At 38.4% G+C, this 21,886-nt stretch overlaps 2 protein-coding genes across 3 annotated transcripts in view; both read right to left on the reverse strand.

Moving 5' to 3' along the window:
• Positions 1 to 334: 334 nt before the first annotated feature.
• PDP1 (pyruvate dehydrogenase phosphatase catalytic subunit 1) lies at positions 335 to 7,220 on the reverse strand. Of its 2 annotated transcripts, none has more exons than XM_063451253.1 (2): positions 7,095 to 7,220; positions 335 to 3,450 (listed from the first exon to the last, which is right to left on the reverse strand). In XM_063451253.1, exon 2 carries the CDS (start codon positions 3,404 to 3,406, stop codon positions 1,805 to 1,807), a length of 1,602 nt encoding a protein of 533 aa, XP_063307323.1. In that variant the 5' UTR covers positions 3,407 to 3,450; positions 7,095 to 7,220; the 3' UTR covers positions 335 to 1,804. The 2 variants fall into 2 exon arrangements, with proteins under 2 accessions (XP_063307323.1, XP_063307322.1); XM_063451252.1 differs by lacking the exon at positions 7,095 to 7,220 and adding an exon at positions 6,913 to 7,069.
• Positions 7,221 to 19,351: 12,131 nt separating this feature from the next.
• The window catches only part of TMEM67 (transmembrane protein 67), a 47,705-nt gene continuing 45,170 nt past the window's right edge, over positions 19,352 to 21,886 (reverse strand). Inside the window, exons 27-28 of the mRNA XM_063450321.1 lie at positions 21,195 to 21,337; positions 19,352 to 19,974 (exon numbers count right to left, since the gene is read on the reverse strand). Coding sequence (XP_063306391.1) covers positions 19,894 to 19,974; positions 21,195 to 21,337 — 224 coding nt within the window. The 3' untranslated portion in view covers positions 19,352 to 19,893. The remainder of the gene's footprint in view (positions 19,975 to 21,194; positions 21,338 to 21,886) is intronic.

A 21,886-nucleotide genomic window follows, 5' to 3' on the forward strand; every position in this document is an offset into this window, starting at 1 on the left:
TAACACAGATTACATGCAGTTAGAGATGTTCTGGTTGAGCAATCAAAATGTATAGTTCAATTAAAAATCTCCAATAATGCAACCAAAAACAGGAGACATTCCTATGCATTTGCTTTTGCAGAGGGGTAGATTCTATAATATTCCTTTACATATATCTGAATATAGGGACCATGCCAAAAGTAGTTTGCATTGGTTCATGCAGTGCTGAACTTCAAAGTACCATTATCAAATATAAACAGTCTAATATGATAAAGCTTGCAATCATAGCTCAAGATTGCTATAGTTTGTCATTAAGATGACCAGACTCCGTTATCTGCAATGAAATTTACAAACAGCAGGCCATTGTCAAAGTTAAGATTGGCTTTATAGCATAGTCTACAGCAATGTGACATGTAACAAATATAAAATAAGTTTTAACTCAACAACTGAGTTAGACTGTTTTCTTAACTGTGGTACTGTACAAGTCATTTGACCAACACACTTGTAAATCAACCAATATTAGAAAATACAGGGATGCTGGGAGGGGGAGGTGGGGAGTTGTCCCACAAGCCTAAGATAAAATTGTTATCACAAGTTAGAAATATACATTACACAATGCATTAAGCAGTAAAACCAAGGGTCCCAAATTAACTCTTCCATGTGTAATGGGGTGATTAGACAAGTCCCAATGAACTTTATTAACTGGACAGGGAATTGAGAATTTTCCATGTCAAAAATCTTCCTGGGTTTAGTGACAGATCTATAGCTTTTTTAAGCACACGCTGATTTTTTTTTTCCAGTAGAATACTCAGAAAACCTCAAGTCACTACCATTGGTGTTGGCAGCAGTAAGGAACAAAATACTGAACTAGTTTGCTCTCCATCTTACACCCAAAGACATATGTAAAGTACAATACATAAACAGCTTATCTGTACCCCTTAACACAAGCCCTCTTTATGACAGATTAAGCCGCTGAGATACAACAGACCTGTTGCAGACCAAAGATTTGTTCTGGGACTCTTATCCTGAAACAATTTCCCATTTGACCTATGGCTTGAGTAGTGCATATGGAAGAGGGAAACCAAAACCATTAAAATCTCAAGATATATACGGTTAAATCGCAGTATAAAAAGTACAGATGAAAACGATGTATTCTCTGGAACAAAAGAAAGACTACATAAAGAACTGAAAATTGAGTCATCCTTAAATTTACAGACTTAACATGGTTTATAAGAATATATTTGAAACGCAGTTTAAAGATTGGATATGTACGATTAATAAGCAGAAGTACAAATTTTAATATGGATTTTCAGAAGGTGTAATGGTGCTGGCTGAACCCAAAGAAGTTATACTGCAGCTTATTTTCTTTTTACACCAATACAATCAGAAGTACTCTGAAAGGTTAAGTGTAAAGAGTCACAGCAATGGGACTGTGGAGACCAAGTGGCTGCAGCTGAACATTGTTGACATTAAATAAAGGCTGGGGGTGAATTTAAAGAATTCTAGACTGCGTAATTCCCCAGGTTGGTTTATTTCATTCATCCGGTTACCTGATCCTAAAAAGAACTAGTCTGGAATAAAACTGCTTGCAAATATTAACTGTAGTGTCAAAGTTGCATAACTTGCAGTTATAGTGTTGAGCTTTCAGTAGGCAAAACAGTGCTTTAGAAGAAAAATAATTTATAATCATGCTGTTTCAATATTGTCCCCTTTTCAAATTATTACGTTATGATTAGAGTATTAATCTCAAAGCAGACTTCAGGTAACTCAACTTTACTATAGTCCTTCTCCTGCACCTCTTTGGTAAACAGAAGAGATGTTTAATTTACTGCTCCTGATTTTGACATGATCCAATTACATGAGAATTAAACTGAACCACTATAATTGTAATGTCATCTCTGTACATGCGAGCCAGTTCTTCTGGAAGACTAAGCATCTTTGAAAGACGTTCGTGATCAACAGCTCCAAATTCGTTATTGCCCACTGCATGCCGTATAAGGTGGGTGGCTGCATTTTGATCTTCAAACGCAGAGGAAATTCTTGCTCTCCTTTCCATAAGGAGCCCTTGCATTTGTCCTAAGGTGACCTTGTATCCACCTACAGCTATTGGCTGCTGATGGTGGACCCCTGTCAGGTACTCTCCAACAATTTTCACCACATCTTGTCTATGCATGGTTTCCCAAAGGCCATCTGTAGCCAATATGAGAAATTTATCTTTGGGTCTTAACTTGTGATAAATAACCTCAGGTTTAGCAGTTAAATAAGGTGGGCTATGGTAGTTAGGAGGGATGAATTTTGTGTACTCGTTGTCATTTAACTGATCAGGACCAGACTCCACAACTCTCTTTTGAAGGTCAATGCTCCATTTGAACTTAACATCTCCAAAAGCTCTGAAAGGCATTAATAGGCCAAGTAGCCTTTCTTGCTTGACAACACTCTTTTCTTCTTCTTTAGGGTGTTCAGATTTGATACGTTTTATTTCAGACTCATTTTGGGCGTTATGATCGTGAGACATTGTCACTGCAGACCAAGAACCATCTTCCTCCTGTACACCAAGCAAAGCCCTACTGTCACCAGTGTTGGCAACATGCAAGTCCACACCATCTATATGAGCCACACAAGCTGTAGCTCCTGAAAAAGCCACTCTAAGGACCCAGTAATTGAGAAAGGAGTTAGGATTTCCAACTTGAGCTTCCAGAGACAAATCATTATCAAGTCTTTTAAATGCATTAATTAATGCCTCCCTAACATCAGTAGTCTCCCCCGTATACAGGTCAATCAATTCCTGCCAGTAGGTCCTTAAACTGTTGAAGTACAGCTTGGAAGCTTCTTTGCTAAAGTAATCGTTTGGATGCTTGTGCCACTGCAGAATGGGCAAAAGAGCTCTGCCACTTTCCACAGCATTCTCAATCTCAAGGAGGGTTTCATGAGGTAAAAGGGAAACTGCAATATAATAAAACAGTCTTTCACTAACTGCCTGTGCACATGCACATCCAGCATGGCCATCAAACACACCAAGCAACATCCCCCTGGTCTGAAGACATGTAGCTGCACTTCTGCGATCTTCAATTGGAGCATTGGCTGGCAACTGATTACTATCAAACCCAAGGATTGAACTTAGATTTTTCCCATCAAACTCAGGAACTTTGAAATTGTATTCATTGGCTTTCAATATACTGTTGACTTGTGGTGGGGTTAGATAAAACCTCTGTGGAGTGGTGACATATTTTCTTATTTGAATACATTCTTTGGGATGGTGAAAGGCTGAGGCAAACCTTTTTCCACATCCATACCAGAAAGGATTTGCAGGAGGCTGGCTTGGCAAGCAGCAAAGATGTTTATGGTGGCAAGAGCATATGGAGCGGCATATTCTTCCAAGATCACAGTGTCTTATAAGAGGATAGAGAAGTTGACTTGGTACCGACATTGCATCCAAAAGGAACGCCGGATAGCAGCTTCGGTCTGAGATACCTAGAGAGGCATAAGAAGAAAAGTTAAAAATTGATACATAATTTATCAGACACCATGAAAACTAGCACTGAACACTTGAAAATATATATTTTTTTTTTTACAAAATAAAATAAACACACACACACGACACAAAACAAGCAAATATTTTACTAAAGACTTAAATTCTCATAGTTGAAACACAAAAGGGTTTCTTCACAAAACACTGCATTTTAGTTAACCGAATAGCATAGCTAAAAATAGAGGAGTGTGTTTATATTTTGCTATACAGCTTTTATTAAATCCAAGACAGTTTGTATCAATAGTAGTCTTAAGTACAAACAGAAACAAGAGGATAAATATAGGCTCAAAAGAAGTAAAGACATAGACTTGTATGAAGCACATTTAAACAGAGTAACCTCTAATGAAACTCAAGTGTCTCGTGTGTAGCTGAAGGTCTCTCCTAAAGGTCAGCGTACTCTTCTTTGAGTTATAAATATGCCAGCAGTTTCAGCTAGGTTTAAAGTGGCACTGTCACACTTAAGCATCCGATAATACTGATAGATAGATAGATATATCAGTATTATCGAATGCTTAAGTGTGACAGTTAAGTGTGACATATACACACACACACACATATACATATATATATATATATATATATATATATATATATATATATATATATATATATATATATATATATATATATATATATATATACACACACACACACATACATATACATATACATATGTCACTGATAGAGATATATCAGTATTATCGGATGCTTAAGTGTGACAGTCATACATACATACATAATATTGTTGTTGACCATGTTGGGATTGCATAGAAATAACAGGCTATTTTCTTCTTCTGCAAGTGCCTCCACATGAACATTTTCCGTTAACTAGCATCACATGGCACAAGAGATACCTATTGTACCTTGTAATGAAAGCATATTATCTATGGGCATTCTGTGTGTGAGCTTGCATGATCTTCCATATAAACCATTTGATAATAACTGTACAATAGTGAGAGCAGTTCAGCAGCCAAAGAAATGCATAGATTTTTGGTACAATGAATCATGTATACCACATTGCTGGATGTGAATGGGTATGATCCTTTAAATCCCTGTATCAGAACTCAACTTTGAATTCTATGTGTTGTCTTGCTCAGAAAAGCGTCAGACTTGAGAAGGGGGGGGGTCCTCCCAAAAGCTTATTAAAAAAACGTTAGTCCAATAAAAAGAAAAAAAAAAAAAAAAAAGGATACGAATTTTATCTGATACATACATAAAACGATGCATATCCACATTTCCACAATATTCTATAGACTGGAATGGGCACACACACAATAATAAAGAAAGGTCAAGTGTCATCCAAAGGTGATCATTTAAGATTCTTTTTATTTTCTATTGGTCCCCTTATACTTACATGAATCCCCCTGGGTCCATTCAGAATTCTGTGATATTGCAATACTGCAAACTTATGTTCCACTTTAGCAATATCAGTTTTCTCCCCATTTGAACTTAACAGAACATTCCAATGTTCAAAAAATATCTTTAACATTAGAAATTAATTTTGTTTAAGTTAGAGGGTTCTTCTCTCCTTGTAAAGACTCCTTAAAACTAGCATGTGTTCCAGCACTAACAGTCTCCTTAAGGAAGCCATGATCAATTATGGACAATCCAGTCCTTAGAGTCGCAATGGAGACAAAGTACCACATTCCAGCAATCTGATGCTTCAAAGAAAGTTGCATTAATTCAATGTTTGTCTATGAGAAGCACTGGACATGTTCTGCATCATGCCATGCATGATGGTGCTGAACGCAATTGAAGTATGTTCTTCTAGCAGCTGTCAGTCTGCCACATTTAAACACTGGGGTTTCACATGGACAGCATCTGTGCACAGAAATCACTACATTAACATGCACTTGTTAAGTGGTTTGACGTGTCCCTTTAATTCATCAGCTGTGCGCTTTAGTCACCATGTGAAGTGAAAAAAAAAAAAAAAAAACACAAACCCTCCAACATTTAGCTTCTTATGGCTGGACAATACAAGGGCTCTCCAGGCACCATAACCACTACAGTGCACTCAAATGGTTATAGTGCTTTGCATGTCCCTTTAAGGCTGCAATAAAATTATACACACAAGAAATCCACGTTTGGAGCTCAGTGCCATTATGAAAGTCTTGATTTCTCCTTAATGCCCCTAAACGAAGTATGAAGATACAACATTTCCTAATGTGTTAATGTGGCACTGTCAACCTCATTAAAAAAGGAGTATTTAATACAGATAGAATCTTTATGAAATACTTATGACTGTGTTGGAATTCCACTACAGTCAGGTCTATATAGAGACAAGTAGGAATGATGGTCTCTGTATTTCACCTTCTTTGACACAAGGCAGAGTCCACGAGTCAATACCCCCAGCCATCACCCAAGACCTTGTGAGATTCTTCATAGATCTCAATGCTATACTCTCACGCATGCATTCTGGGGTCAAGAAGGATTTTTTCCCCCCTTAGTTTGTTGCAAAATGGGAAGTGCTTCAAACTGGGTTTATTCGTCTTCTTTTGGATCAACAGCAAAAAACTAGTGTGAGGAAGGCTGAACTTGATGAACGCAAGTCTCTTTTCAGCTATGTAACTATGCACGAGAGTACAGCAGTGACATTGGCGCCGAAGTGGACCCTACCAGACCAAGATGGCAGCGCACACCAGGGACAAGTAAACTCATCTTTACCAGCACCTGCCCCCCCCCCCCCCCCCAGCAGCAGCGATGTCACAGTCGGGGGACTTTGGAACTTCATCAAGGTCCCCAATCGGTGACAGTTGTTTAGGAGAAGGGTACGCTGACACAACACAAGGATTACTAAAAAAAAAAAAAAAAAAAAAAAAAAAAAGGGACACTCCGGGCACCAAAACCCCTTCTACTCATTGAATGCACCAACGTGCCCTCACAGCCATCACAAGCCTGGCACCATGGGGTAATGCTCCTACATGGCATGTTCTGTTACATGTAATGGGGCATGTTCTGTTACATGTAATGGGGTAATACTCCTACATGGCATGTTCTGTTACATGTAATGGGGTAATACTCCTACATGGCATGTTCTGTTACATGTAATGGAGTAATACTCCTACATGGCATGTTCTGTTACATGTAATGGAGTAATACTCCTACATGGCATGTTCTGTTACATGTAATGGAGTAATACTCCTACATGGCATGTTCTGTTACATGTAATGGGGTAATACACCTACATGGCATGGACTGGCTTATAATTAATAATAGGAGCAGCCCATTGGTAACTTGTAGTTTTAGGATTGTTGAACACACGATGTGCCATCGGGAGCTCTGCAGCCACTGAGTGGTTAAACAGGACGTTAACCCTTTCCTGTCCAGAGCTCTCTCCAGAGAGGGCCCGAGCGGGCCTGCCACCCCCTCCCACCCATAGAGAGGACGGACGGACTCCTACTTACCGACCCGCCTGGGCCCGCGGCACACACACAGTCTCCTGTCACAGCCAGCCGCGAACATCCACTCCCGGCAGCCGCCCGGCGGACAGGACCGGTCCAGGCAGGAGAGGCGGGGGTTGGACGGTCCGACATGGGGCGGACAGACAGACAGAGACAGACTGGGGGTGGGAGGATGGGGGGTGTACCTGCTGTCACACACTGTGCTCTGCCGCCTGCTGAGGAGAACCGATCCCCGCCCGTGACGTAACGGCGTGCGCCCGTCCTTCAACAGCAACGGCGGAGGGGAACCAGCCAGCTCGGATCCAAGTGGCCACGCCTTTCCCGCTTGTCAATGACAGGAGGCCTTATGTGTCGAGGGTGGAAGCCACGCCCATCGCTGCTCTGATTGGCTAACGCTGACCACGGCTTGTTTTTTTTTTTTTTCAACCGCCTTTGAAGCTCGAGGGCTGCAGGCGGTTGATGTATGGGCGGGGTTTGTTGGTGGGCGTGGCCTTGTTGTGTTGTGGTCTCAGTGATTGCTTGGCAGACAGAGCATGTGCTCTGAGCAGGGAGGATCACATGAGGCTGGGCTCTGCCACAGGGAGGGATAATACAGCATTGTATCTAATGATGGGCTGCAAAATGTGTGCTGCATGTCAGCCTTGATTGTAAAACACAGTGTAACATTTTAAAGTCTTCTAACTCACTAAACATGTGCTTAAAGTGATTTTAATTTGCCATATAAAATATTAAAGGGACACTATAGTCACCTGAACAACTTTAGCTTAATGAAACAGTTTTGTTGTATAGAACATGCCCCTGCAGCCTCACTGCTCAATCCTCTGCCATGTAGGAGTTAAATCCCTTTGTTTATGAACCCTAGTCACACCTCCCTGCATGTGACTTGCACAGCCTTCCATAAACACTTCCTGTAAAGAGAGACCTATTTAGGCTTTCTTTATTTCAAGGTCTGTTTAATTAAGATTTTCTTATCCCCTGCTATGCTAATAGCTTGCTAGACCCTGCAAGAGCCTCCTGTGTGTGATTAAAGTTCAATTTAGAGATTGAGATACAATTATTTAACCCCTTAAGGACAGAGCTTCAGAAGCTTGACTTACGCTTAATGACACAAGCAATTTTTGCATTTTCTTGCTGTTTGCGTTCAACTGCAATTTGCATCTCTCTCATTTATTGCACCGACACATATTATATACTGTTTTTTAAAGGACAGAAAGGGCTTTAATTTGATATAACGTATATATATATAAATGCTTACTTATTATAAAAAAAATACAGAAAAATGCAAAAAAAAGAAAAATATTGTTTTTTTTTTACAGTTTTTGCAATCATAATGTGTGCATAATTAGTGCAGGTTAAGGAAAGTAATTAAAAATAAATTCATTTATTTGTTCTGATTTACAGAATATATAATGTGTCTGGGATTTTAAGTTTTTTTTGGTAGTTACAGGTCACAAAGCACAAGGAGTAAAATAAAATTTTAATGTGGAGCGATTTTAGAATTTGGTATGTTTGTCTTGTAAGCCTAATAGCCATAAAATAAAACAAAATTGCCACACAAAAGTATATATTTATATAAAGTAGACATCACAGGCTATTTACCTAAGGTTGTTTTGACACTTTCTACGTAGCCATTTTACCGCCAACCTCTGCTAAATATTGGAGTAAAATTGTGTTTTTTGGGGGTTTTCGCACACAAACGTATAACAAAGAACTTCTCATGTGTATTTTGTAAAGTTGGTGTGTGCTATTCCTGTACAAAGTTTTATTATGTGTTCAGTTACTTCTGCTGAGTACAACGGTACCCCCATTGTATGTCTTTGGCACTATTTCGTGAAGCTACAGTGCCATATAGGAGACCTGTCCTTTTCAGTATTCACAGTAGAATTTTGAGAGACGGATTTAATGAGCCTATGCTTCCATTTGGGGTATTATAACAGTTTGACTGTTCAAAAACCCCCACAAAGGCCTACCATTTGTAAAAGTAGACACTCCACGGTATCTCATAAGGTGCATATTGTGCCTTAACATGCCCCCATTTTTTTACCATTACATGCCAAAGTATGTGGTAAAAAATAATTTTGTGCATTTTTTACATACGGATTGCATTTTTGCTGGGCATTTTGTATATTTCATATGTGCCACTAAGTTCAAACCCCCCAAATTATGCTCAGCTAAGTCTTCTGAGTAAAAGGACACCCCCATTGTATGTCTATGGCACTATTTCGTGAAGCTACAGTGCCATACAGGAGACCTGTCCTTTTCAGTATTCACAGTAGAATTTTGAGAGACGGATTTAATGAGCCTATGCTTCCATTTGGGGTATTATAACAGTTTGACTGTTCAAAACCCCCCACAAAGTCCTACCATTTGTAAAAGTAGACACTCCAGGGTATCTCATAAGGTGCATATTGTGCCTTAACATGCCCCCATTTTTTTACCATTACATGCCAAAGTATGTGGTAAAAAATAATTTTGTGCATTTTTTACATACGGATTGCATTTTTGCTGGGCATTTTGTATATTTCATATGTGCCACTAAGTTCAAACCCCCCAAATTATGCTCAGCTAAGTCTTCTGAGTAAAAGGACACCCCCATTGTATGTCTATGGCACTATTTCGTGAAGCTACAGTGCCATACAGGAGACCTGTCCTTTTCAGTATTCACAGTAGAATTTTGAGAGACGGATTTAATGAGCCTATGCTTCCATTTGGGGTATTATAACAGTTTGACTGTTCAAAACCCCCCACAAAGTCCTACCATTTGTAAAAGTAGACACTCCAGGGTATCTCATAAGGTGCATATTGTGCCTTAGCATGCCCCCATTTTTTCACCAATATATGCCAAAGTATGTGGTAAAAAATAATTTTGTGCATTTTTTGACATACGGATTGCATTTTTGCTGGGCATTTTGTATATTTCATATGTGCCACTAAGTTCAAAACCTCCAAATTATGCTCAGCTAAGTCTTCTGAGTAAAAAGACATCCCCAATGAATGTCTTTGGCACTATTTTGTGAAGCTACAGTGGCATATTGGAGACCAAGCCATATCAGTTTTTACAGAACTTTGAATTTTGACGCTGGGCCTATGTGCAATTTCCAAGCATCTTCGTAAGTTTTGAATTCAAACTACCCCACAAAGGCCTACCATTTCTTAAAGTAGACACCCCAGGGTATTTCAAAAGGCATATTTTGAACCTTAGCGTGGGATAATTTTTCCGCTAGCTTGTACCAGGTGTAGTGGTAATGAGCGTTTTTTCTGCCTTTTTGACACACAAAGTGAGTTTGCACAGTATATTTTGCAAACCTTATGTGTGCTACGACTGTATAATACTTCATATGTTGCTCAGCTATGTCAGCTGAGTATAAAAATACCCCCGTATGTACCTTTGCCAGGTATATGTGGACATCGGAGGGGCACATTTGGGACACAGCCATTCCATTTTTTTTCAAACTTTAAATTTTTACGCTGTGCCCATGTCCCATTTTAGAGTATTTTACCAGGCTATATAATCCAAATACCCCATAAAGCCATACCATTTCTTAAAGAAGACATCCCAGGGTATTTCAAAAGGCATATTTTGAACCTTAGTGTGGGATCATTTTTCCGCTAGCTTGTACCAGGTGTAGTGGTAATAAGCGTTTTTTCTGCCTTTTTGACACACAAAGTGAGTTTGCACAGTATATTTTGCAAACCTTATGTGTACCACCACTCTATAATACTTTATATGTTGCTCAGCTATGTCGGCTGAGTACAAAAATACCCCCGTATGTACCTTTGCCAGGTATATGTGGACATCGGAGGGGCACATTTGGGACACAGCCATTCCATTTTTTTTTCAAACTTTAAATTTTTACGCTGTGCCCATGTCCCATTTTAGAGTATTTTACCAGGCTATATAATCCAAATACCCCATAAAGCCATACCATTTCTTAAAGAAGACATCCCAGGGTATTTCAAAAGGCATATTTTGAACCTTAGTGTGGGATCATTTTTCCGCTAGCTTGTACCAGGTGTAGTGGTAATAAGCGTTTTTTCTGCCTTTTTGACACACAAAGTGAGTTTGCACAGTATATTTTGCAAACCTTATGTGTACCACCACTCTATAATACTTTATATGTTGCTCAGTTATGTCGGCTGAGTACAAAAATACCCCCGTATGTACCTTTGCCAGGTATATGTGGACATCGGAGGGGCACATTTGGGACACAGCCATTCCATTATTTTTCAAACTTTAAATTTTTACGCTGTGCCCATGTCCCATTTTAGAGTATTTTACCAGGCTATATAATCCAAATACCCCATAAAGCCATACCATTTCTTAAAGAAGACATCCCAGGGTATTTCAAAAGGCATATTTTGAACCTTAGTGTGGGATCATTTTTCCGCTAGCTTGTACCAGGTGTAGTGGTAATGAGCGTTATTAAATTAATTTTTTAACTTTTTCAAACTTTTTTACTTTTTAAAACTATTTTTTCAACTTTTGTTTTGCTTATTCATTTTTTTAAAGTTTCCTAAACTTTCGTAAAACTTTTTTTTACAGATTTAACATTTTTCTAAGCTTTTTCTTTTACCGTTAACCCCTAACTAGCAGTAAGCAGCACTAACAGTAAATTCCCCATTTTCCCATAACTCCCACCCACCCCAGCTAGCAAAATATTTAATTATACAATATTTAAATTAGTTAATTAAATTAATTTAACCCCTGAGGGTTAAAAAATAAATAAAAGTTAATCGTCAGGGGTTAAAAAAAAATTAGATCACAGTATAATACTGTGATCTGTATTTTGATCACTGTAGGTAGTGATAGACTGGCAGGGAAGGGGTTAATTTTTATTTGGACTGGGTAAAGGGTTTTTTTTTTTTTTAATTTTTTACTTAAACGTTATTAAAACTTTTTTTAACTTAATTTTTTAACTTTTTAAAGCTTATTTTAAAACTTTTTTTAACGTTAACCCCTAGTTAGCCTAACACTAAATCCCCCAATTCCCCACTAACTTCCACCCTCCCCAGCTAGCTAAATTTATAATTTTAAAATATTTAAATTAATTAATAAAATAAATTTAACCCCTGAGGGTTAAAAAAAAAAAAGAATTAACCCTCAGGGGTTAAAAAAAAAATCAGATCATATTAAAATGTAATCCCTGCCAATTGATCACTGTAGTCAGTGATCAATTGGCAGGGAAGGGGTTAATTTTTTATTAAAATGGTAAAGGGGGGGTAAAGGGGGGTGGGATTTTAAATAAACTTTATTTTTTGAACACCAGGGGGCAGGATCAGCACTGATCCGTCTCCCTGCACTTCACACTGAACCCGGAAGTGCAGGGAGGCGGAGGTGAGTATGCAGAGCACATGTGCCCGCTCAGACATGCTGTCAGAGCGGGCACATGTACTGGGACAGCCCGATCCGGTGCTCCCGGTCTGCCTCTAATGCAGAGGCAGACCGGAGCACCATTAACCCCACGATCGCCGCGATTGCGGCGATCTGGGGTTAATTTTACCGCGTGACGGACGAGGTCCGTCACCCGTCGTTAAGGGTATCCCCTGGATGACGGACCTCGTCCGTCACCCGTCGTGAAGGGGTTAAGGTAAATTACATCTGTTTGAAAGTGAAACCAGTTTTTTTTTCATGCAGGCTCTGTCAATCATAGCCAGGGGAGGTGTGGCTAGGGCTGCATAAACAGAAACAAAGTGATTTAACTCCTAAATGACAGTGAATTGAGCAGTAAAATTGCAGTGGAATGATCTATACACGAAAACTGCTTTATTTAGCTAAAGTAATTTAGGTGACTATAGTGTTCCTTTAAACTGTATTTTTATATGTGCGCTGTTTCTTAGTCTGTAAATTGCATTGCTGAGAAATGCATGTTCCGGGTGTGCCCCCATTTCCCTTTCTTTTTTCTAACCTTAATTTTAATGGCTAACTGAATTAGTTTGTTGTACTGGAGAAACCTCCACGTTAGCTGTGTATTTGGTTTGGCTATTGTGGCCAATAAAAAATGTTCACACTTTACTTATTAGCCCCACCTTTAAAACATGTGATAATGGCTCCCTTGGTGGGATGTTTGGCATTCCAGGGTCCAATTTAATAACAGATTTATGATCATTGAAGGCAAGGCCTCCTGCCGATGTAAATTCGGTACCAGAGGTACATTGTAGCGGGCACAGTCCCCTAGGCCGGATATCGTGACCAATCTCCCAGGGGCAGGGCTGTTCTGAGAAATTCTTGATTACGTACTAATAACAATTCGTGGACCTAAAACGGAATTTCGAACAAGAACAATGTATCCTATTTACACTGACTGATTTCTAAACACTGTGACTGCAGACAGCCTAATTTTACACGTATAAAAGTCCCACCACAAAAGCTAATGCAAACTCCCATCACACGTTACACACATACAGACAAATATCAAATACATATAACTCCCATTACGCACAGCACTCTTAAATATATAACTCACATCACACAAGCACAGCTCTTATCACTAACAGACCCCTATACATATACAACTGCCAGAACAGGCATTGCAGCTTCCGACACATGGGCTTCATTACAAGCATACAACTTCTTATAGACAAGAATTATACAAATATCACACGGAGCAATGGCGGCTTTAAAGTCACATATAAATTATGATCCGTATAAGTTTAATATCTGTTATCTTACATAGCTCCCCTACTCTACCATAGCTAGCATGCAGTAGAACATGTGGCCATGTAATTAGCATGGGATGTTTGTTAAGACAGATAGTCAGACGCTTTTTAGAAAATTACATATTTACAAGAGTTGCAATGTAATGCTTCTGATAAAGTATTGAGTAGACGTTGATTCCGGAAATTGAGCTGGCACAATGGCAAGTCAGTTTAAAGGAGAAAAGGAAATGTGTACAGGTTTAGCATTTTATCTTCTCTGTTAGCGGTGAATTTTCTTACCATATGGAGATTTATTCAGCATCCACAAGCAAACAACAAATCAGTGCCAGTTTGTTATTCAACCAATAGAAAAAACACTGCTAATTAAATGGATATTCAGTACTTGAATTGACCATATCCCTCTATATTTTTGATTGTGTTAGTAAAAAAAAATGGAATTAAATGTAGAATCCACACTGTGCTATGTACGTCTATTCTGAAATGAGCACATCCAATTTGTCTCTCTGTCAATTATGACAACAGCCATGGTACTTGGCATTCAGCAAAACATGAGCATAGAGAGAGGGGATAAATAAAAATAATTGGAGTTATATATCAAGAGTAATTCTGAATTAACGTTTTTAAAGTGGTGTAGTCGCCACGGCAACCTACTGCTAACTGATCTACTGATACACACAGCATCATACACGTACAAACTCACAAATACACACACAGCATCACACTCACAAATTCCAATATACACACACAAACTCACAAATACACACACAGCATCATACACACAAACTCACAAATACACACACAGCATCACTCACAAATTCCAATATAGACACACAAACTCACAAATACACACACAGCATCATACACACAAATTCCAATATACACATACAAACTCACAAATACACACACAGCATCACACACAAATTCCAATATACACACACAAACTCACAAATACACACACAGCATCATACACACAAACTCACAAATACACACACAGCATCACTCACAAATTCCAATACACACACACAAACTCACAAATACACACATAGCATCATACACACAAACTCACAAATACACACACAGCATCATCCACACAAATTCCAATATACACATACAAACTCACAAATACACACACAGCATCACTCACAAATTCCAATATACACACACAAACTCACAAATACACACACAGCATCATACACACAAACTCACAAATACACACACAGCATCACTCACAAATTCCAATATACACACACAAACTCACAAATACACACACAGCATCATCCACACAAATTCCAATATACACATACAAACTCACAAATACACACACAGCATCACACACACAAATTCCAATATACACACACAAACTCACAAATACACACACAGCATCATACACACACTCACAAATACACACACAGCATCACTCACAAATTCCAATATACACACACAAACTCTCAAATACACTCACAGCATCATACACACAAACTCACAAATACACACACAGCATCATCCACACAAATTCCAATATACACATACAAACTCACAAATACACACACAGCATCACTCACAAATTCCAATATACACACACAAACTCACAAATACACACACAGCATCACTCACAAATTCCAATATACACACACAAACTCACAAATACACACACAGCATCACTCACAAATTCCAATATACACACACAAACTCACAAATACACACACAGCATCATCCACACAAATTCCAATATACACATACAAACTCACAAATACACACACAGCATCACACACACAAATTCCAATATACACACACAAACTCACAAATACACACACAGCATCATACACACAAACTCACAAATACACACACAGCATCACTCACAAATTCCAATATACACACACAAACTCACAAATACACACACAGCATCATACACACAAACTCACAAATACACACACAGCATCATACACACAAATTCCAATATACACATACAAACTCACAAATACACACACAGCATCACTCACAAATTCCAATATACACACACAAACTCACAAATACACACACAGCATCACACACACACAAATTCCATTATACACATACAAACTCACAAATACACTGTACATCCTGTTCTGTTTTTGCGGAGATGTCTGACCTTGGCTTCTGGTATCCAGTATTCTTTTTACAATTCTTGTTTTGTTTTTCTTGTTTTTTTTTCTGGGTTTCTATTCTATGTCTAGTTTTCTTTATGCTGGGTTTTCTGGGTTAATTTCTTTATTCCTTTCCTGGGATTCCCAGTCTCCTGGATTTCTTTAAATGTTTTTTTTTTTTTGCCACACCCGTTCCTTTGCCTTTAATCCTTTTTGTTTCAGTCTGGTCCTGCAAGCAGTGGTCTCATTTTCCTCTGCTCCTTTCTTTGACAATAACACGCCATCTATATCTGCCAGTCTGGTGGGCAGCTAGCTCTGATCCAACAGAACTGGAGTGCACAAACCCAGAAGTCACCCTTCTGTTTGTTAAACAACATATCATTATTTCTCATATTCTGAATTACATAATGTACAACATTCTGAACACTGACAGTGCATGTATAAAAATAACTCTCCAAGAACCCTAATCACTACAGGGTGCAGTATTCATTATGGTACCAGGGGGACCCTGGCATCACCCAATGTACCGTAATTAGTCAAACAAGGAAAGGTTTCAATTTCTACCTACAGTCCACCAAGCGCTGCTCCCTTCCATTCACTGATAGTGAGAGCTGGAAGATCCTACACAGAGCTTACATTAGAACAAGATTAAAAATGCCCAGGGCCTTATACAGGATGTCAATTTGTGGCTCCTTGCTCTGTTGTGTAAATGGGGGCAGCTGTGTGTTGTAGTATGAGTAAGGTGTGTGGGGTGGCTGAATTTGTTTATGGAGAGAAGGCTGTGTTGTGTATGGGGGAGTCTGCGCTGTGTATGTCATTGTATGTGTTCACTTGCCCCGATCCAGCTTGCCTTTTGGCAGGAGGGTGTATAATCTCTCTAGTCCGGTGGAGGGCATTCAAAGTGTACCAAGACCACGCGGTAGTTATTAAAGTGATCTGCACTCAATTGAGGTGCCGACCACACCACTGCCATGATGTAGTGAGGGGGGGGAGGGAATGCCGAGCAGAAAGATGCTTTTCTAGGGCAACCTCACAGACAGAGCTAACGTGCCATGCCCAGACATGGCCCTAGATAGCCACCTAGGGCCCCCTTAATCTGACTCTGGCTTCCATTACCTCTCCTCAGCTAAGCCATGCAATTCAAGGACAGTTCATTGGCTAAAAGGATCATCCAATGAGTGAAATAGCTTCCGGTTGACAGTGACACCTGGCACACATCAGGTAAGAAGTCAATCTGTTACCAAATGGTTTGACTACTTACACTGAGCGGGGGGACCCAGGCACCATAGGATATATTTGGTAAAGGTTTGACTGGTGCCTACCCGAGATTACATTACCGTTTGTTACTAAAAGTATTTACTGTGCATGCATTACATTAGGTGAATGTCAGGGCTTATCCACTAAACACCAAATTATTTTGAACTGAAATCCAACTTGCAATATGAAGACCAAAACAACAGATTTAGATTAACTCTCCAATTCCACTAGAGTAACAACATGGCTATTTTAGTTTTTAAAAAATGCAGTTTGGTTTTTCATTCACTTTAATGTGGTGTTTAGCAAATAAATCCATTAATATATAACAAAATGTAAAACCTTGATTTATTCCACAGAAATATTTTTTTTTTTTGCTAAATCATATATCTAAAACCTCTCATTCATGGTTATTTTCTAAACTGGAATGGTCAAGAATTGATTATGGAATTTCTACATTTTGGTTTCTGGCAATGGTTTCTGTGTGTGCGCCAGTGTGTGTATTTGAGTGTGCGTGTGCCAGTGTGTGTATCTTTGTGCGTGTGCCAGTGTGTGTATCAGAGTGTATGTGCCAGTGTGTATCCGAGTGTGTGTGTCAGTGTGTGTACCTGTGTATCAGTGTGGGTATCTGTGTGTCAGTTTGTGTATGTGCCAGTAGGTGTATCTGTGTGTCAGTGCCAGTGTGTGTGTGTGTGTGTGTGTATCTGCTTGCCAGTGTGTGCCAATGTGCCTGTATCTGTGTGTAACTGAGTGTGTATGTGCCAGTATGTATATCTGTGTGCCAAGGTGAGCATATGCCAGTGTTGATGTGTATGTATGTATGTATGTGTATCAACGTGTGTGTAAATAGTTGCAATATGTTGTTAAATAAATATGTAATAAAAAAAATGTCATGACCTTGTTCGTATATTTTGCTCACCCAACCTCAGTAAAAAATCATGGCATTATGCTTTTAATTAGTTCTACCGTACAAATCCCAAGCAGTGTGGTCCACTGACCTAGCTCCATTGTTTAACTATTTGGAATGCCCTTGACACAACTGCCGGAATATTCTTGTTTCTCTTATATAAAAATAGTGCATATTCTCTACATGTCAAGTAACACTTTGTCGAATTCTCCTAGATATGTTATTGTCTGCATGATTGTTACTCCTTCCATTGCAAAAATAAAGATTGGAAATAAAAAATCACAATGTATTCAGGTTTATAAAAACATGTAATTCTATATTAAAAATACTAAAACATCAATAGAACCTTAACATCACTAATGTGGTTTAATTCAACATTAAAAAAAATATTTTATATAATATTTGTTTGTAAACAAAATCCTCAACACATTTGAATTAGGACATTTTCACCCCCTACAAGTATAAATACAAAAATGGTATTAAACAGCTTAACTTCCTATTTTAAAGAAATCATATTAACTGGTGCTGTTTTTAAGTGGATTTTCATATTGGAGACATGCCTCCTGTTACAGAGCTGTTTTTATAATGGTTGAATTAATATAGCAGCAATTATAGTGCAGGTATTGTAAGGTTGTCACAAAGCTCTGTATGTTGAATATATGAATTTTGACTGCCAGGAAAATCATGTCTTGGTTAAAGTAAGCATTAAATATGGAAATCTGACATTAAAGGTGAACAGTTATCACAGAACAAAAGAATCACCCTGATTTTTTTTTTTTTTTTGCACGATGCCAACCATTAAAAAAATGCAAAATCCCCTTTCGACACAGGTCTACCAACTTTGTGTTTAACTTCTGAAAATAAATGATAAGACAGATAGCGAGGAATGTACAGTAGAATGTTTCTCAAAGTACTTTCTCATTCATATCCATGGCAAAGAGCCATTTACAGCTCCTACTTCAAGACAAAAAAATGAATGAACGAGTTAACAGAATACAAAGTGAGCTTCCAGTCGCTTGCTAAAGTGGCTATGCCACCCCAATATCAAAAATGAGTAAAGATTAAATGTTTATGAAATACTCAGATTGACTGTGCTGGAATTTCACTGAATCAAGAGTACAGAGCTGAAATCGGCTACTGGCAGCTGAAGTGCCAAGGGCTGAAGAAAAGCGGATGGAAGAGGATGGCAGCGCCCATGTCGGCCAGGTTCAAGTAAGTAAATCTCCCCTTTCTCTGCACTCCATGGCCACCGGACCCCCAGTGGTGATGTCATTATCGGATGGTGAGTGTGCTTCAAAAGAAAACTGTCACCTCAACACCATTTTTAAATATATTTTCATCAAGTCTTGAAAGGAAATAGATTCTGTGTTAAACTAACCCCTTAAGGACCAAACTTTTGGAATAAAAGGGAATCATGACATGTCACACATGTCATGTGTCCTTAAGGGGTTAAGTATGTTTAAAAAAATAAATAAAAATAAATAAGAAAAACAAATCCCTATTTTTATTATATGACAGGATCCTTTAGCCATATACATACACCTTGGGTCAGACAGTGTTTGAATGTAACAGTTAGTCAGTCTGATAACGTCACTGTGCTGTGCAGGGAGTGAAGCAGCAAATACCATAGAGACTATATAGACGTTTTCAAACACTGTCTGACCCAAGGTGTATGTAAATGGCTGACGGACCTGTCCTATAATAAAGGTAGGGATGAGTTTTTTTTATAGCGGTTTATAGAGAATTATAGCAGATTAAGACAACAGAACGTTGCCATGTTATGCACAAGTCAGTCCCTTGAAATTGTAGAAAAACATTGTAAATTCTACTTCAGCAAGTCAAAAATAAACAAAATGTATGTGACAATATCCGCACCTAACCTTCAAAAAATTAAAGATTGAACAATCAAAGTGTATTTTGCTTCCAAAAATACATTTCCATATAATTAACAAAACTATTCTAATTTTAAATACAAAAAGAACATTTACAAAATGTCCTGAACACTGGTCCAATGGCTGGGGCTGGTATACAACATCTGTCTTTCTAAATAAGGAACCGTTTGTCTATTAGAGTTTTTGATGCCAAATTCTTCTGCCCTGCCGTGGCACGGATGAGCCGGAAACACTTAAAAGAGAAAATTATGATGATTTTATTTTTTTATAAAAAAATGCAAAAAGAAGACATACAATAAATACATTTATACGCACACACATATACAAATACACACATTTATAATGCATGTAATACTTTTGTTGGTAGGATTTTCTGCTGTTATTCTTATATTTTTCATTAAAGTCATTGACGTTTTGTAGAATATAAATATATGTATACATACACAGTATCTCACAAAAGTGAGTACACCCCTTACATTTTTGTAAATATTTTATTATATTTTTTCATGTGACAACACTGAAGAAATGACACTCTGCTATAATGTAAAGTAGTACGTGTACAGCCTGTATAACAGTGTAAATTTGCTGTCCTCTCAAAATAACTCAACACACAGCCATTAATGTCTAAACCGTTGGCAACTAAAGTGAGTACACCCCTAAGTGGAAATGTCCAAATTGGGCCCAAAGTGTCAATATTTTGTGTGACCACCATTATTTTCCAGCACTGCCTAAACCCTCATGGGCATGGTGTTTACCAGAGCTTCACAGGTTGCCACTGGAGTCCTCTTCCACTCCTTCATGACGACATCACGGAGTTAGTGGATGTTAGAGACCTTGCGCTCACCCACCTTTCGTTTGAGGATGCCCAACTGATGCTCAATAGGGTTTAGGTATGGAGACATGCTTGGCGAGTCCATCACCTTTACCTTCAGCTTCTTTAGCAAGGCATTGGTTGTGTTTGAGTTGTGTTTGGAGTCGTTACCATGTTGGAATACTGCCCTGCAGCCCAGTCTCCGAAGGGAGGGGATCATGCTCTGCTTCCGTATGTCACAGAACATGCTGGCATTCATGGTTCCCTCAATGAACTGTAGTTCCTCATATATATATATGAAGGACACAGAATACCTAACACTGCCTAAATTAGTTACATATCAAAACCTTTGGTACTGCTTATACACTGAACATAAACAGTCCAAGGAAACAGCACATTTAAAAAAAATATACATAAAAAACACAAAAGGAAAGGTTGATTGCTATAATTTGAAAATTGGCTTGAGTAATAGTTTTGCTGTACAGGCAAACTACATTACAGAGGAGGATTATGTTTTATTGCATTTAATGGTATATCAACGTTATGCTAATTATTTCAGAATTTTACTTAAAAAAAGATAAAGGTTGCAATACAACAGTCAACCCTTCACCCAACCCCACCCCCTAACAAACAAAACTTACCTCACTTTGAAGATATGTGAGTATCGCTGCCAAAACAAAATTTTGCGCTGCAATATCAACTACACAGAAAAACAGCATGTCAAAGACAAGAAGAGTTGACTCATTCCCATAGAACAGAACATTGCTGAAAGAATGTTTCAGATCTGTAAGGAGGAAAATAAATATATATTTATATATATTTTTATTATATTACATATTTATATATATTTTCGATATTTTCGCACCCTTTTATACACTAGTAACTAAACCTTTTTTTTGAAAGGATACACTTTTCTTGGCATTGGAATCTATTTTGGTATTTTTCATGCATACCAAAAGAGTTGTGGTGGGGAGAAAAGTGTGGATGAAAACCCCTTCCACCTGAAGTAAATGGATAGTTAATAAATTGCTAAACACAAATACACACACCAGTTAAGCTTGCTTTTCCCACAGAAACTCGAAATATAAAGTATGTCTGGCCATTTACAAGTGTTACATCACTACTGAGCGCTCAGCAATGACTATCAGCCCTCACTGAAACAACTAGTTTCTTCTTAGTTTCCATCACTTGGCTTATTGTTATTACATTTAGGTGTTTCATAGTTACACTTTTTAACTCTTCGCGCTGGGTTCCTACACCCATCTTCATTTAATTATACTGTTGCAACATTCCCGGCTTGAAGTGTTCTGGTGACCTAACTATTCATTTTTAT

The sequence above is a fragment of the Pelobates fuscus genome, chromosome 4 (genome assembly GCF_036172605.1).
Source record: "Pelobates fuscus isolate aPelFus1 chromosome 4, aPelFus1.pri, whole genome shotgun sequence".
In the NCBI taxonomy this organism is placed as follows: Eukaryota; Metazoa; Chordata; class Amphibia; order Anura; family Pelobatidae; genus Pelobates; species Pelobates fuscus.

What these genes read in the sequence shown, in the direction of transcription:
- PDP1 (XM_063451252.1), bottom strand. Translation starts at nt 6,970, where the DNA reads ATGTTCGCGGCTGGCTGTGACAGGAGACTGTGTGTGTGCCGCGGGCCC. An exon ending in CCGCGGGCCCAGGCGGGTCG is followed by an intron (nt 3,451 to 6,912) that starts GTAAGTAGGAGT and finishes ATGCCTCTCTAG; the next exon opens with GTATCTCAGACCGAAGCTGC.